Below are 17613 nucleotides of genomic sequence, written 5' to 3'. Positions count from 1 at the left end.
TTTATCAAATTCTGTTGTACGCTTTTATGGTGGAATAGAAAAGTTATACTTGGGAAAATATAAACCTTCGGAAATGTTTTCCCCTAATGTAGAAAGTTGTGTAAACATGTTTTGACAGAAAACATTTGTAAACATGTTTACAAGCCTTGGAAATGTTCTTCCACAAAGTAGAAAATTGTGCAAAAAAAAAAAACTTGTAATAGAAACATTTGTAAAAATGTTTTATAACCTTTGAAAATGTTTCCTTCAAAGCATAAAACTGTGCAAAATATTTTTGACAGAAAACCTTTGTAAAAAAAACTTTTAACAACACCTCTTAGAGTGTTGTGAAATGGTTGTATTTCAGGTTACACAGAAGGTGTGTGTGTCACGCGATTGTCTAGGGTATGACTCTGCCAAAAACGTTGCTCATTGTTGTACAGAACGAGCCACCTTCATGAACAATCGTCATTAGGTCTCAGTGTTTGGGTTTGGTAAAGGTGCACCTGATGTGATCCGCCCAAATTGAATCGCTGTCTTTGTGTCATCAGTGTAATTGTAATAGTTTGTATTCGTTTGTAATGGTCTCGGGTACATAAACCGTGTAATTACGTTGTGTAATTTGTGTAATTTTATTAACTGGTCTTTTTTCTCCCCCCAATTTTGTATCCTTGTTTTACTGAATTTTCTAATAAATTTTCCGTCTTGCAGGAGAGTGGCCTTGGGGCTGGAGTGGTACAGATTGGCACTGTAACCACAGAGGCACACCTGCACTATCCTGTCCCACAGGTGAGGAGACTGGCTTCTTTTGGGGGTGACTGGTTACTAGGTACTGACTGACTTGTTTGATTGATTATAGGTGCTGACTGGTTTGGCTGATTTCTAAGGCTGACTGGTTTGACTGGTTTGTAGGTGTTGACTGGTTTCCAGGGGCTGACTGGTTTCTAGGTACTGACTGGTTTAACAGGTTACTAGGTAACTGGTTTCTAGGTACTGACTGGTTTGACTGGTTACTAGGTAACTGGTTTCAAGGTACTGACTGGTTTCCAGAGGCTGACTTGCTTCTAGGTACTGAGTGATTTGACTGGTTTCTAGGTACTGACTGGTTTGACTGGTTTCTGGGGGCTGACTGGATTCAAGGGGGATGACTGGTTTTTTTTCTGGTTTCTAGGTACTGACTGGTTTGACTGATTTTGACTGGGGACTGACTGACTTGTTTCTAGTAGTGGGGCTGGTAGGACTGGCAGGTAACTGGTTTAACAGGTTACTAGGTAATGATTTTTACTGACTGTTTTTGTAGGTGTTGTGTGACGTACCAAATTGTCTTAACAGTTGAAAGAAAAGGTAGTTTGACTGGTTTGAGAGACTGGAGAGACTTGAGAGTGGAGAGAGAGACTGGTTTAACAGGTTACTAGATTTCTAGGGTAACTGATTTCCAGGTTTGACTGGTTTGAGAGAGGGATGACGTGAGTGGTTGGTTTTACTGGTTTCCAGGGGCTGAAGGTACTGACTGGTTTAACAGGTTACATATTTAATGACTGGTTTGACTGGTTTGGAGAAATCTAGGTAGTGGTTGGTTCTACCTGGTTTCCAGGGGCTGACCAGGTTCCTCACCTGACATTTTCACGCCCTGGTAACCTGAGAAGTGTTTTGTTATGATGGAGGAAATAGACTGGTTTCTGGGGCTGTTCCTTGCAAGGGGTGACTGGTTTAATGTGGGTTTCAAAACTGATTTTAGGGACTGCTGTTTTCAAGTGATGTGTTGTTTGTGTGTGTGTGTGTGAGTTAAAAGTTGATTGTTTATTGTGTGTGTTAAAACTTGGTTGCTTATTGTGTGTGTTTTGAAACTTGATTGATATGTGTTTAAAACTTGTTTGCTTATAGTGTTTTGATACATGATTGTTTCCCGTGTGTTAAACCCTGATTGTCTATAGTTCGTGTGTTAAAACTTGATTGTTTATGGTGTGTATACTGTGTGTTAAAACTTGATTCCTCTAAGACTGACTTATGATGACAGAACGAGATGTCATATTGAACTTGCAAATGACCTTTGACCTTTGATTGAGAGGTTATGGGTCGTATCGTTTGATGATGTTTGTTTTATTCAGTAAGTTTTTTTAGATGTCATTTTTTAAAAATGTAATTTTAAGATTAATTTTTAATCTTTGTTATATATTTAATGCAAAAAAACTAAAAAAGTAAAAATTTAATAAATAAAACAATAAAAATTAAAGACAACACTCAATCAATTAATCTCTCTCTCTCTCTCTCCAGACCCAGCAACAGGTCGGTGGAGGCGGCGGGGGAGGAGGAGGAGGAGGAGGAGGTGGAGGAGGCAGCAGCGGCCTCGTCTACGGCCTCGAGGACACCTCGATCGTCGTCCCCTCCGCCGCAGGGGGAGGCGTTGCCCAAGGGGGAGGCGCCCCCGGGACCTCCTCCTCCTTCAGCGAGGAAGACCTGCCCGAAATGGAGACCATCGAGTTGGAAGTCACCAAGGACCACCAGGGGCTCGGGATCACCATCGCCGGATACGTCTGCGAGAGAGGTGAGCGGATACATGGGGATACATATAAATGATACATACGTTTAGTGATACATATAGAGATTAAGGTACTTATGATACATAGAGATGTGATACATGATACGTAGAGAGATGAGGGGATACATAGTGATACATATAATGGTACATAGTGATACATACAAGGATGCCTTAAGTGATGCTTATAGAGATAAGATACTTACGATACATAGAGATGTGAGAGGTGATGGGATACATATAATGATACGTATAGAGATAAGATAAATATGATACATAGAGACATGATACATTTAGCTATAATACATGATATCTAGAGATATGATGCATATAGAGATAGGGTGCGCATGATACATAGAGATATGGTACATGATACCTAGAGATATGATACATATAGAGATAGGATGCATTATGCATAGAGATGTGATACATATAGAGATAAGATACGTAACACATAGGTTATTATAGAGATACGTGATACATAGGGTATTATAGAGGCAAGATACGTGATACTTTAGATATTATAGAGATAAGATACGTGATACATAGGATATTATAGAGATAAGATACATAATACTTTAGACATTATAGGGATAAAATACTTGATACATAGGATATTATAGAGGCAAGATATGTGATACATATGGTACTATAGAGACAAGATATGTGATACATTTAGTATTACATAGATAAGATACATAATACATAGGATATCATAGAAAGAAACAAGATACACGGTACACTAGACATTAAAAGTTTTAGAAAGACAGGCTTCGTACGCTGGACAACTCTTATGTGTGGGTCGTGGTTTCTAGTATTTGATGTAATTCTTTTGTTATTTGATAAAAATGGCTGGTATTCCAAGTACTCCATCTTTTATTATATACTCCAGAAAGTCTTTTTGTTTTTATTTTATTTTTAAACTCGCAGAATAATCTTTTAGTTTATTATTTTTTAGTTTTTTATATCTTTTGAGAAATGGCTGACATCCCAAGTACTCCATCTTTTATTTTATACTCCTGGAAGTCTTGTTTTTATTATTTTTTTAATCTCGCAGAATAATCTATTATTTATTCATATTTTTAACAGTTTATATTTATTTACCTTTTTATTATACTCGCCTGGTAGTCTTTTGTTTTTATTATTTTTAATCTCGCTGAATAATATTTTATTTCATCATATTTTTACACAATTTCTGTCGATGACAAAGTTACAATGAACGCAAAAGTCTTCCCACACTATATCACCAGGCAAAGGATTACTATTATTAATAGCAATGGCTGGTTATAGACATATGTAAATATTTATTTATTTGACGAGAGAGAGAGAGAGAGAGAGAGAGAGAGAGAGAGAGAGAAAGAGAGAGAGAGTTTACAGCAAGCCTCATCATCAATCTTTTCTGGGTATTGAAAGACAGAGCTTTCAGTGAACCCTTTTATTTTTCATCTCTTGACAATCGCGAGAGAGAGAGAGAGAGAGAGAGAGAGAGAGAGAGAGAGAGAGAGAGAGAGAGAGAGAGAGATTTAACACCTCTGCTCTTAAGCCTAACCTCCTGTCACCTTTGGTAAATAATGAAGTATCAGGTTAAAACCGAGATACAGATATACAATTTGTTGGGAATAAACTGTAGGTTTTATTTTGTGAGTTTATTGGGGAATTAGATTTGTTGCAATAAACTTCTGTGCAGGATAATTTTTGTGTTTACATAAATCGACTATAATATTCTTTTTATACAAAGAATATTAAGTTTTTTTATATACAAGCTTAGAATAAATTGTAGATTTTAGTTTGTGAGTTTATTGTGAGTTTATTGGGGAATAAGATTTGTTGCAATAAACTTCTGTACAGGATAATATTCTATGTTTGTGTTTACATAAATCGACTGCAATTTTATATTTGTAAATATTTTTTACATAAGGAATATTAAATATTTTATACATGAGTTTAAAATAAATTGATTTTAGTTTACTGGGGAATAAGATTTGTTGCAGTAAACTTGTCTACAGAGTATTTTTTTGTTTTTATATTTACATAAATCGACTGTAATTTATTTAATACATCTTTTACACTGAGGGTATCATTTATATTATATATATATATATATATATATATATATATATATATATATATATATATATATATATGAGCTTAGATTTATGATTTATAATATTTGCAGTCAGAGAATAAATTTTCTTAAACAAAATTGTAGCCAAAAAAATAGGCTTTTTCAGTAGTGTACACAATCCTGTAGCACAAGTAATCTTATATAAGTACCCTTTTTAAGTACACAAGTATTTGTACTCATTTTAATTACACAAGTATTGATACATTTGTAAATGTGTACTTTTGGCTAATATTTTCAGCTGTAATGATTGTATGCATGATTTTATATAATCTTTTTCAACTTATTCACTGTTTGTTACCACAATCTCTTTATACTGTTTATTGTCACAATCTCTCCCTAGAATAAGCTTTGCACATCTTCGTCTTTAGGTCACTATATTATCCACCTTCACTATTCTGATCTTTCTTGTTGACTGTATTGTTATTTGATAGTGTTTGATAGTGTTTAGTCTTAAGTTCATAGTACACCAGTTTTTCCTCACCATTACCTCACTATCTTTGTTAATTCTTCATTGTAGATGTAGAACTTTGAGTTCACTGTACACACATATCCCTTGATCTTTTTTACGTTTAGGGGATCACTATACTCATCACAATCATTACCACAATCCTCTATTTTAGGGGTATGAACATAACCATTTATTTCTCATCACTACTTTCTTATCTGTCATCATTAATCAAGACACTATAGGACCTCGGATTATTCTGTCAGTCACTATCAACCTTCATCATTAAAAATCCCCCTCACCATTAGTGACGCCACGTCACCATTTTAATATAGTTTTCATCATCACATCTCACAATATTCATCATCATCATTAATAATTCACCTGGTTGGAAGCTTCATCACATCACAATCCTGGTCACCATATACCTCACCATCATTCTAGTTTTAATAATTCCCATGTTATGTTACAGGGTCATCATAAGCATAACTCTATATCATCACTATACTTCTCATAGTCATCTTCACTATCATTGATAAGCATCACATCACTATACCTCATTGTCATCACCATCATTAACAAGTCCCTTCCATATTAGGGTTTACATTCCTCACATCATCACTGTTCTTTCACAATCACAGCATTTCATCACTATTCCCCCTCACATCACTGTATTCCTCACTATTATCACCATCATGACTGCTAAACAGCCACATCTTTATGAGGCAGTAACTCTTTCACAATCACAGCCCCACTGACAGTCCTTTACTTGACAGGTTCTAGCCATTTCACCATAGAACGCCATATTTCACTATCCCTCACCATCATTAATTTCTGTCATCACCACCATTAACGGCTCCTTACTTTTTAGGTTGTAGCACTTTCACTATCACAGCACCATCATTTCACTATTCCTCCTCCCATAGTTCGCCCATCACATCTGACTTCACTATATTCCTCACTATCGTCACCATCAACACTGCTAACAATCCCATCTTTATCAGGTTGTAGCTCATTCATAACACAACCCACTGTCATCTTCACTGCTAACAGTCCGTTACTTTTTAGCTTGTAGCTCTTTCACCATCACAGCACCATATTTCACTATCCCTCACCATCATTTTTTAGGTACTAGCAGCCTCAGCCGAACTGTTGTATTACCTGGCCCAGACTCCCCGTACCAATCCACTCTAGATATTGTGACTGGAGGCTGCGTTGTAGAGAGAGGTGAACACATCTTCCATGATATTATTTTTCATCAAATAGCAGATTTAGAGGATGCTACTTAGTCTGGGAATTAGTTTAGGCTTGTTTTTTTTTCATTTGCTACTAGGGGTTTGCTGGTAGGCCTAATTCTTTTTTGTTATTTGCTACTAGGGCCTGGCTGTTAGGCCTAATTCTCTTTTCTTTGCTACTAGGGGCTTGTTTTTTTTTATTTTTACATCAAATAGCAGGTTTAGAGGATGCTGGGTGATGCTACTTAGTCCAAGAATTGGTTTAGGCTTGTCTTTTAATTTTCTATTAGGGGCTGATTGCTACTTTTTTCACCAAATAGATTTAGAGGATGTTAGGATTCATTCATCTTTTTTTATTTGCTACTAGGTGCTGTTTTCCATCTTTTTTTTCATCAAGTAGCATATTTAGAGGATACTAGTCATGCTACTTTATCCAGAAATTACTTTAAGCGCCATTCTTTTTTATTTGCTACTAGGGGCTGGCTGATATTTGTTTTTTTAATCAAATAGCAGATTTAGAGGTTGCTGGCTGATGCTACTTAGTCTAGGAATTAGTTTAGGCTTGTCTTTTTTATTTGCTACCAGGGGCTTGCTGGTAGGCCTAATTCTTTTTTATTTGCTACTAGGGCTGGCTCTTAGGCCTATTTATTTTTTATTTGCTACTAGGGGCTGGCTGTTAGGCCTCTTTTTTGCTACTAGGGGCTGCTACTTTGTTACTTTTTCTTTTTTAAATCAAATTTCAGATTTAGAGGATGATGGGTCATACTACTTAATCTAGGAATTAGTTTAGGCTTCATTCTCTTTTTATTTGCTACTAAGTGCTGCTCCTTTGCTACTTTTTAGGTGTCAGTCACACAGGCCTGAGGTTCTCTTTGTTTTCTTGAATGCTATTTAATATAGGAGTTAGTTTTAGGCTTCGTATATTTTTTTATTTGCTACTAGGGACTCTTTTGCTAGGTTCTAGGGACTCTTGTATTAGTTTGCCTGAGGTTCTGTTTTGGTTGAATGCTACTTGATGCTACTTGGTCCTGCCACTTAGGAATTTAGTTGAACACGGGAATGAATTTTTGTATCGTTTATTATTTTTTTTTCAACCACAGGTCTGCAGTTCAGTCCAAAATATCAGTTCGATTTTTTTGACACTTATGTTTATTTATTTATTTGTTTGTTTATTTTTTGCCTGCGTACCAACAACAAACAAATAACCTCTTGTTTGTCTTTGTTTCCCTGTAGTGTTTTTTTTTTATGTTCGTCTTTGAAAAATTTAGAAATAGTTTTTTTTTTTTATTTGTAAGCCACGTGACTGTGGTTGGTTTAAATATATAAGTCTCTTGTAGAGTTACCACACGAATAATATCTTTTGACTGAGATATATTCAAAATATGGAGAATATTCGTGAATTTAAAGGATAATGATTTATAATATTTCAAGTAAATTATGCTTTTACTGATAAAATTTACAAAAACATTTGGAAAACTAAAACATTTAATTATATTATTTTATGTTTTGACTGAAAGATATTCAAGATATGGAGAATATTCATAAATTTAAAAGGTAATGATTTATAATATTTCAAATAAATGATGTTTTTGCTGATAACATTTACAAAAACAGTTGGAAAAACAAAAATATTTTGTCGACGTCAAAACGAAGAATTATACAAAACGAACGGTTCCCCAAAACATCAACAGTGACACCTGCTGTCACCCCTCCCTCTCCCTCTCCCCTACCCTCCCCTCTGCCCAAACATTTATCACCAACATTATGTTAATTAAGAACCGAACATTATATAAATTAGGCGTCAAATTAACCTCCATGAAACCCGCGAGCATTTACGATACGCTTTTGTGAAGAATTACTCGCCGTTAAATGTAATTGCTTCGCGTTTGAAATCTCTCAGAATGTAATTACTAGATGCTGCAGCGAAAGGTTTTCAGAACGGCAGAAGGCGTGGATGGGGATGTTTTGATGATAATAATAACGCATTACGCTTCATTTAATGGAATGGCTTTGTCATTGTCATTACCTAATGGGGTCCGTCATCAGTTAATGGGTTTGGGTAACTTAGCTGATTTCGTTCGTTGGTGTATGGGGTGTAATGGGGGCGTGGGGTGGGAGTTTCACGTGTTTGTATAGTGTAGGGTAGATTAGGCTAGATTATAAATATATATATGTATATATATATATATATATATATATATATATATATATATATATATATATATATATATATATTACTAAAAAGGACCTCATTCAAACAGGATGGTATCTAACGGAGTATTTATTCAGAAGTTACAAGCTTTCTTGGACAAACAGTCCACATTATCAAGAAAGCTTGTAACTTTTCCTGAACGAATACTCCATTAGATACCATCCAGTTTGAATGAGGTCCTTTAGTAATTCTACTAATGCACAGAACAATTGTGTATGATGATAATATATTATATATATATATATATATATATATATATATATATATATATATATATATTACTACTATTCACACTTACCAGAATTTGTAAACACAATTACCACCAAACTTTTATATATTTCCTAATATTATCGGCTTCCTCTTCCACCCAGAACTAGTCTTACCAGTGTATAAAAACGCATACACGCACAAACACACGAAAACAGGACATCAGAGAACAAACACACACAAACACACACACAAACTCTGATTTTAGAGAAAAAGCCTCCTTCCTATATCCATCAAGTAGCGAGCCGAGTGAGAGACAGGCATAAACGTGGAACTAATATAGACCATTAAACTACTTAGCATTGCATCTTCTGAGACGGATAGCGCCCGGTAAATAGGGCTGGAGGCTTAAGCATGCCTCTCTCTCTCTCTCTCTCTCTCTCTCTCTCTCTCTCTCTCTCTCTCTCTCTCTCTCTCTCTCTCGTGAGACTATGATGCATGTGTTCTCAAGGCATGAGTAAATAGAGATTCAGAGGATTAGGCTCAGAGAGAGAGAGAGACTGAGAATCTCTCTCTCTCTCTCTCTCTCTCTCTCTCTCTCTCTCTCTCTCTCTCTCTCTCTCTCTCTCGACAGGTTATGATGCATGTGCTCTCAAGGCATGAGTAAGTAGAGAGAGAGAGAGAGAGAGAGAGAGAGAGAGAGAGAGAGAGAGAGAGAGAGAGAGAGAGAGATACCAGCCCAGTGGGACCTCACACAGCATGAGTAAAATTAGTGGTGGTTCTCAGAGAAAGACAAGAGACCTCGAGAGTAGTAGTAATGTTTCTCGAAGAGAGACTGAGGGGGGTAAAGTAGTTAGAGAGAGAGAGAGAGAGAGTTGCCTTTAATATAGCGAATACTTAGTTTTGTGTATACATATTTATAGACATAATCAACACACAGTCACGTGTGGAGCAGAAATAAATTTCTGACTCACATCAGGATCGAACCCAGGTCTTATAATCGAAAGACGAGACCGCTGCCAACTAAGCCACACGCAGGGATACACGGTAGTTAGCCAGGCCAGGTAAAGCCTTAGGCTACAGTGGTACTCAGGTTCCAACTTCTTTTATGACTTGTGTGGCTTGGTTGGCGGCAGCGTTCTCGTCTTGCAATTGAAAGGCCTGGGTTCGATCCTGATGTGAGTCAGAAATTTATTTATATATATTTTAATTCCGTGGTATAAGTGTAGCTTTGTTTTTCAAGGGGAACCTCGATAATGTTCGTGAATTTTTTTATCGTGTATAAATAACTTGCTTTGAATTATTACGATAAAATATTCTCCATAATTTTGCGCGTCTCTTTAATGCATCCATACCCTGTATACATACTCTCATATAAGTCATACACTCATATATGCATGTGTATTGTATGTTCTAGAGTTAATTTCCTATCTGACGGGAGTTCGTGTATGTCAGGAAATTATTCTGTGATTCAGTGACATATACCTAAATTAAATACAGTTTTCCATATAAGAGAGAAAGTTGTATCTACACAAACACATATATACTGTATATACATATATATATATATATATATATATATATATATATATATATATATATATATATATATATATATATATATATTATATATATATATGTTTATATAAGTGCGTGTGTGTAATGAGAGAGAGAGAGGCCCAGAAACGTGTTATATTAGTCCAAAATATCCCTCCATTCCAAATTTTTGTGAGAACGCGCAAAGAGGTAGCGAGGTGACCGGAAAAAAATAAAAAAAAAATATATAAAAATGACGAAGGAATTTACCGTAATGAACCCAATAACGATAAGTTCTGTCTCTCTCTCTCTCTCTCTCTCTCTCTCTCTCTCTCTCTCTCTCTCTCTCTCTCTCTCTCTGACCAGAGAATTCCCGTGGAAGATTTAACAAGCGAGCTTTTGGCTGAAAATAAAAAAAAAAATTATATGTAAGAAAAAATCTTTTGACAGCTTACGTCCAAATTTCAATTTTTTTGCCAATTTTTTTTTTATTTGAATTTCAAAGACCATCACATTAGTGGTGAGTTGAATTCCCTCTCTCTCTCTCTCTCTCTCTCTCTCTCTCTCTCTCTCTCTCTCTCTCTCTCTCTCTCTCTCTCTCTCTCTTTATTATTATTATAGACCAGAGCGGTTCTGAAGCCTTCTAAAAAATTTAGGTTTTGACGTTTCAGAGTGAGAGAGAGAGAGAGAGTAATGATTGGTTATTGAATCACGACCGATTAGCCAATCATACGGCATAGGTTACGTGGGTTAATCTAGGCTTGAGAGAGAGAGAGTAGTGATTGGTTGTTGAATTACGACCGATTGGCCACTCACACGGCATAGGTTACATGGGTTAATTTAGGCTTGAGAGAGAGAGTAATAATTGGTTGTTGAATTACGACCGATTAGCCAATCACACGGCAGAGATTACGTGGGTTAATTTAGGCTAGAGAAAGAGAGTAATGATTAGAGATTCATTTAGGCTAGAGAAAGAGAGAAAGTAATGATTAGTTTGCGAATAACAGCCGATTAGCCAGTCACACGGCAGAGATTAAGTGGGTTAATTTAGGTGAGAGTGTGCGTAATGATTGGTTTTCGAATAACGACCGATTAGCCAATCACATGGCAGAGATTACGAAGGTTAATTCAGGCTGAAAGTGATTAGTGATTTGCATTTAATTCGTACGAAATTGAAGTGATTCTCCATTCAACGCTAATCTAATCTAATTGTGAAGAGGTGCCACATTCGAAGGATTAGTTTGAAGATCAGCTAATCGATTCACGTTGTTGATTAAACAACTCATTTTGATTGGAGGATTGGTTGTGGTTTAAATTGGGGTAATAATTAATTATTTTTTAAACCGAAGTAATTTCATACCTAATTCTTATTGAATTTATTTGTTAGTTAATTCAGAATTCAAGGGGAGTTAGTTTCGTCAGTGGACCTCATGCGGTGCACTGTAGGCATTACTTACGGTTCTTTGCAGCAACCCCTTTCGCTCCTTTTACCGTACCTCCTTTCATATTCTCTTCCTTCCATCTTACTTTCCTCGACCCTCTCCTAACAATTGATTCAAAGTGCAACCGCTTTGAGATTTTCCTCCTATTACGCCTTTCAGACCTTATAACTGTCAATTTCCGTTTCAGCGTTGAATGACCTCATAGGTCCCAGTGATTGGCCTTTGGCCTAAATTCTATATGTTCAGTACAGATATATGATAATGTTTTTGAGAGACTTCAGACTCTAATAAAGAGATGATTAAATATGACCTGGTGGTTTCGGATAGGATATTTTTTTTTATAACAAACCTGGAAAAAAATTTGGTACGTGTTTTAGCTGTTGTTTCGCTCATTGATTGGGGCGTTTTTCGTCCGTTTTTTTCGTTTGTGTGGGTTGATTGTTTGTGTGTGTTTGTTTTCCGGGTTTAGGATATGAGGTAGGTCGAGAAGAACTCAGGAATAATGAGAGAATTAGAGCAAAAATGAAAGTAAATTGTGTAATGGTGTTTTCAGGGAATGATGTCTTCTACTTTACCTACCCATCTCCTGCCGCTTCTTCCTCCTACCCCCTCTCTCCTCCTCCTCCTCCTCCTCCTCCTCCTCCTCCTCCTCCTCCTCCTCCTCCTCCTCCTCCTCCTCCTCCTCCTCCTCCTCCTCCTCCTCCTCCTCCTCCTCCTCTCCCACGACCCCCTCTTCCTCCTCTGTGATTGGCCGTCTTTTGTTCCAGCGATCTTTCATCAAAGGCTTATATTTTGACTTCTTCAGAAGAGAGAGAGAGAGAGAGAGAGAGAGAGAGAGAGAGAGAGAGAGGAGGAGGAGGAGGAAGCATTCCTTGTCTTCTTGTCTATATATATATATATATATATATATATATATATATATATATATATATATATATATATATATATATATATATATATATATATATATATATATATAAATAAATATATATATATATATTTATATATAAATATATATATATATATATATATAGATATATAATCCTTAATACTTTTATATCCTTCCTTTATATCCTAGCCGTAACGTCATTAAGCCGGTGTAGGATACTTCACTTTATCCTAAAGGGACGGAAAGGATTTTCTGGGATTTTTCGGGACTTTTCTGGAAAAGTTTTTTCCAGTCTTTTTTATACATTTTTTTCCAGCAGAGTATAAAGTAAGGTTTATTGGTAATTTATTTATTTATTTATGTATTTTTATTTATTTTATTTATTGTAGGGGAATTGGTTTGAAGAAGGAGTTTGTTTTGTTACTTATCAGGGGATATTATTTTATTTTTATTATATTCTTTTATTTGATAGGCTTTTTTTTAAATCTTGTGTGTAATGTATTAATTTTGTAGGAAATTATTTTGTTTATTTTATTTTGTATCTTTATTTTTGATAACTTAGGTGATATATATATATATATATATATATATATATATATATATATATATATATATATATATATATTACATATATATATATATATATATGCACACATACACATACATTCCTTTTCAAGAGTGATATTAACACTATACAATTTTCTCCCAAATCTCTAGAGAAGGTGCCTTAAAACTAATATTAATTATATATATATATATATATATATATATATATATATATATATATATATATATATATATATACTTATAAAACCTCCATATAAAACAACCCACGAAATCTTCCATATCACTGAACCTAATGTATTCAAATTTTCTTTCACTCACTTTCTCACTCCCTTTCTCTCTTTTTTCTTTCTCCGACACCCTGCAGAGGAACTCTCCGGCATCTTCGTGAAATCCATCAACGCCGGAAGTGCTGCCGACAGGAACGGACAGATACAAGTGAATGATCAGATTGTGCAGGTGAGTGGCGCAGTGTGTCGTTGTTATTATTATTATTATTATTATTATTATTAACATAATAGTTAGTGTTAGTAGCCAATTTGTCAGTTAATATCAATATGATTAACCTTGACCTAGGTATCAAGGTCACAGGTGCGTTCAACTTGTGCCTATTATTATTGGGTTCCAGCTGATTTTTGGGGTTCCAATAACCCTTAGTTAGTTTCCATTGCATCATTGTTACATAATACTGATATGATTGACCTTGACCTAGTTTTAAGGTCGCTTGTCTGCTTGTGTTTTCAAGGTCATTAGTATATATATATATATATATATATATATATATATATATATATATATATATATATATATATATATATATATATATATATATATATATATATATATATATATTTAGGTGCGTTTTCACGTGTCGTCTAATGTCTATATTTAGTTTATTTTTAGAATTTATCCATGTTTATCAACATACATTGTATTATTTATATAATTACACTGTGTTTATTTATATACGCTACCCACCATAATGTCTGTTTTTTTGTATAATAAGTTTTTGCATTTGATGATATTTTTTATAGTGTAATAATGTGTAACATTTGCGTATATGTATATACCTGTATGTATGTATATATGTATACGAATATATGAATTATATATACATATGTGTGTGTATTATATATATCCACATTCATTACCGTACATTATTATAAATAAGAAAATCTTCAAATTTCAAATGCCTTGATTGAGGGGAAACATTTTTGTCATGAATATTTTTCCGGTTTCTGTTCCTTCAGATAAAATGGGAATGACATCTCATCAGGGCGTATTGTTTATTTCCCCACTTTCTCATATTTATTGGTGCAGAGAGAGAGAGAGAGAGAGAGAGAGAGAGAGAGAGAGAGAAGGATTACCACAACGTGGTATTTAAATAAGGAGGTGGCGAAGGGGCTGACGATGAAGGTATGAGAGAAGTGAAAACCTAGAGAGAGAGAGAGAGAGAGAGAGAGAGAGAGAGAGAGAGAGAGAGAGAGAGAGAGAGAGAGAGAGAAGAGAGCACTATTAATACCAGTCTTTAGCAGTGTTGGGGAAACAAAACTATTTGTAGGTAAATAAACCAGAAAATTCTGAGAGAGAGAGAGAGAGAGAGAGAGAGAGAGAGAGAGAGAGAGAGAGAGAGAGAGAAGGGGGAGGCATCAGATGACAGTTCGGTCTTTGTTATTCCAGCATCAAGTGTTGGTATGCATTTGCATATATTAAGCTGACGGCCAGGCAAGCGGTTGACGTGAGGTGGGGAGTCAATAGAAGTATTTGCAACAAGCATCTGTTGAATATATATTGCTCTTTAGATATATATATATATATATATATATATATATATATATATATATATATATATATATATATATATATATATATATATATATATTTATAATAATATGAAAATTGCATATTTTAAAAGTTTTATTATCAATTATATTTGACAAATTTTCTCTCACTAGCACCTCAAATAATTTTTAAAAATATTTTATATTAATTTTTTTAATTTACTTTCACTAGCACCTCAAACATTTTTTAAAAATATTTTATATTAATTTTTTTAACGTATTTTATTTTATATTAATTTTTTCAAATTATTTCACTAAAGCTTTCACCCAACGCAATATAGATGCTTGGAGGAAAAATACCATGTTGGGAGGGGGTGGGGTTGGGGTGGGGAAAGAGGAGGATGAGGGGCGGGGGGATAAGGGGGAGGGATTTTCAGCCTTACCGTGTTTAGCATTTTATGGTCTATCGCAGAAGTAGATGGCCGTGTTAAGTGGATTTTCTCTCCTTTTATAAAAAAGTAAAAGAGGAATTTCATCAAGGGAGAGAGAGAGAGAGAGAGCGTAGTGCAACAGAGCAACGTCTCTCTCTCTCTCTCTCTCTCTCTCTCTCTCTCTCTCTCTCTCTCTCTCTCTTACTTCTGCTGCTGCTGTAGCTTCAGAGTTTCAGAAGACTCACGCCTCTCGCCCTCCATGATAATGGGTTATTTACATACAGATGGCCTGAGAGAGACGTCAGGAAGGCCCAAGTCTCGTGACTTTCAACAATATGCGATGCCTTTGGCGGAGGCAGAGCTTTTGAGGGTGGGGGGGGTTTGTGTGAAGTAGTCTGGAAGCTGGTGTTCCTCCTCCTGGTGGTGGTGGTGGTGGTGTTCTTGGTGTTCCTTCTGCTGGTGTTCCTCAGGTGCTTTTTCTACTGGTGCCCCTTTTGCTGGTGTCCTTCTGCTGGTGTTCCTTCTGATTGTTGCCTGCCAGCTGGTGTTCCTTTTGTTGGTGCCCCTTCTGCTGCTGTTCCTCTAGGGCTCCTTCTGCTCCGGTGTTCTTTTTGTTGCTGTTCCTTTCGCTGGTGTTCCTCTTCTTCTGCTGGTGCCCCTTCTGCTGGCGTTCCTTTTGTTGCTGTTCCTTTCGCTGGTGTTCCTCCTCTTCTGCTGGCGTTCCTTTTGTTGCTGTTCCTTTCGCTGGTGTTCCTCCTCCTCTTCTTGGCAACCTCACCGCGGGACGTCGGCGTCATTAGCATCTGCAGAATCTAGATTAGGCCTCCATTCATTTTCGGTTCTCCAGGTGGAATGAGGCGTCTGATCGTAGGGTTGTCAGGATTAGGAGGACCAGGCGGTTGTTTTTTTTTAATTTTTGGAAGGTTGTTTTAGGTTAGGAGTCGTGGTGGATCTGTTTGTGTTGTCTCTTGCTTGGTGTGTGAGTTGAGGCAAGTTTGTTTGTTTGTTTATTTTCTTCCTGGAATTTGCTCTTGGAAATGTGCTTCGTATTTCCATGTATTTCCAGGTCTTTAGATTGTGTGTTCTTTCATAATCATCTCCGTTCCAGTTCTTCAAATGGAATGTGTCCTTTCACTCAATTGTCTCGGTTCCAGATCTTCAACTGGAATTTGTCCTTCAGTCAGTTATCTCAGTTCCAGGTTTTGAACTGGAATTTGTTCCTTCAGTCAATTATCTGGGTTCCAGGCCTTCAACTGGAATGTGTCCTTATGGTCAATTATCTCGGTTCCAGGCCTTCAACTGGAATTTGTCCTTTCAGTCAGCTGTCTTGGTTCCAGGTCTTCAACTGGAACGTGTCCTTTCAGTCAGTTATCTCGGTTCCAGGTCTTCAACTGGAATATGTCATTTCATTCAGTTATCTCGGTTGCATTTTTTCAACTGGAATGTGTCCTTTCAGTCAATTATCTCGGTCCTAGGTCTTCAACTGGAATTTGTCCTTTCAGACAATTATCTCGGTTTCAGGTCTTCAACTGGAATTTTTCGTTTCACTCAATTATCTTGGTTCCAGGTCTTCAGCTGAAATGTTTCCTTTCAGTCACTTATCTCGGTTCCAGGTCTCCAACTGGAATTTGTCCTTTCACTCATAATGATCTCGTTTCCAGGTCTTCAGCTGGAATGTGTCCTTTCACTCATAATTATCTCATTTCCAGTTCTTCAACTGGAATTTGTCGTTTCACTCATAATTATCTCGTTTCCAGTTCATCATTGTGCCCTTTCTGTCATAATGATCTCATTTCCAGTTCTTCAGATTGTATGCCCTTTCACTCATACCTCGTTTCCAGTTCTTTAAATTTTCACTCCCAAGGAATTTAATTTAGCAATGTCATATTTCTTCTTGGAATATATTGTTACTCACAGCCATACCCTCTGGAAGCTATTCCCTGGAATTTGTTCTTGCAGCCCAGCTCTTTCGGTTCCAGTTCTTTGACCAATATGTCCTCTGACCCATATACATAACCTTCAGCTCTATTACGGAATATGCTCTTTCATTCTCCTTCCCGGGACTGGAATCCTCCATCTTTCATTCCTTTCCTGCATTCCAGGCCGTCTTGTACCTTTGTCCGCTGGATTCCAAAATTCTTCCAGTGATTTATCTTAGAATCAGATTCGACAGGTTATGGAATGTAGTCCTATACCTTTCCACTTTTGTTCTGTATGGAATCTGACAACCT

General features: G+C 36.1%; 1 protein-coding gene across 1 annotated transcript in view; it reads left to right on the top strand.

Annotated features, from left to right (window-relative positions):
* LOC136852679 (multiple PDZ domain protein-like) overlaps nucleotides 1–17613 on the top strand; it is a 1083224-nt gene that overhangs the window by 640631 nt on the left and 424980 nt on the right. Inside the window, 3 exon segments of the mRNA XM_067127591.1 lie at nucleotides 691–768; nucleotides 2254–2524; nucleotides 13538–13629. Coding sequence (XP_066983692.1) covers nucleotides 691–768; nucleotides 2254–2524; nucleotides 13538–13629 — 441 coding nt within the window.

The sequence above is a fragment of the Macrobrachium rosenbergii genome, chromosome 26 (assembly GCF_040412425.1).
Source record: "Macrobrachium rosenbergii isolate ZJJX-2024 chromosome 26, ASM4041242v1, whole genome shotgun sequence".
Lineage (NCBI taxonomy): Eukaryota > Metazoa > Arthropoda > Malacostraca > Decapoda > Palaemonidae > Macrobrachium > Macrobrachium rosenbergii.
Note: the sequence above shows the minus strand (reverse complement) of the source record. Positions and strands in the feature narration are given on the sequence as shown.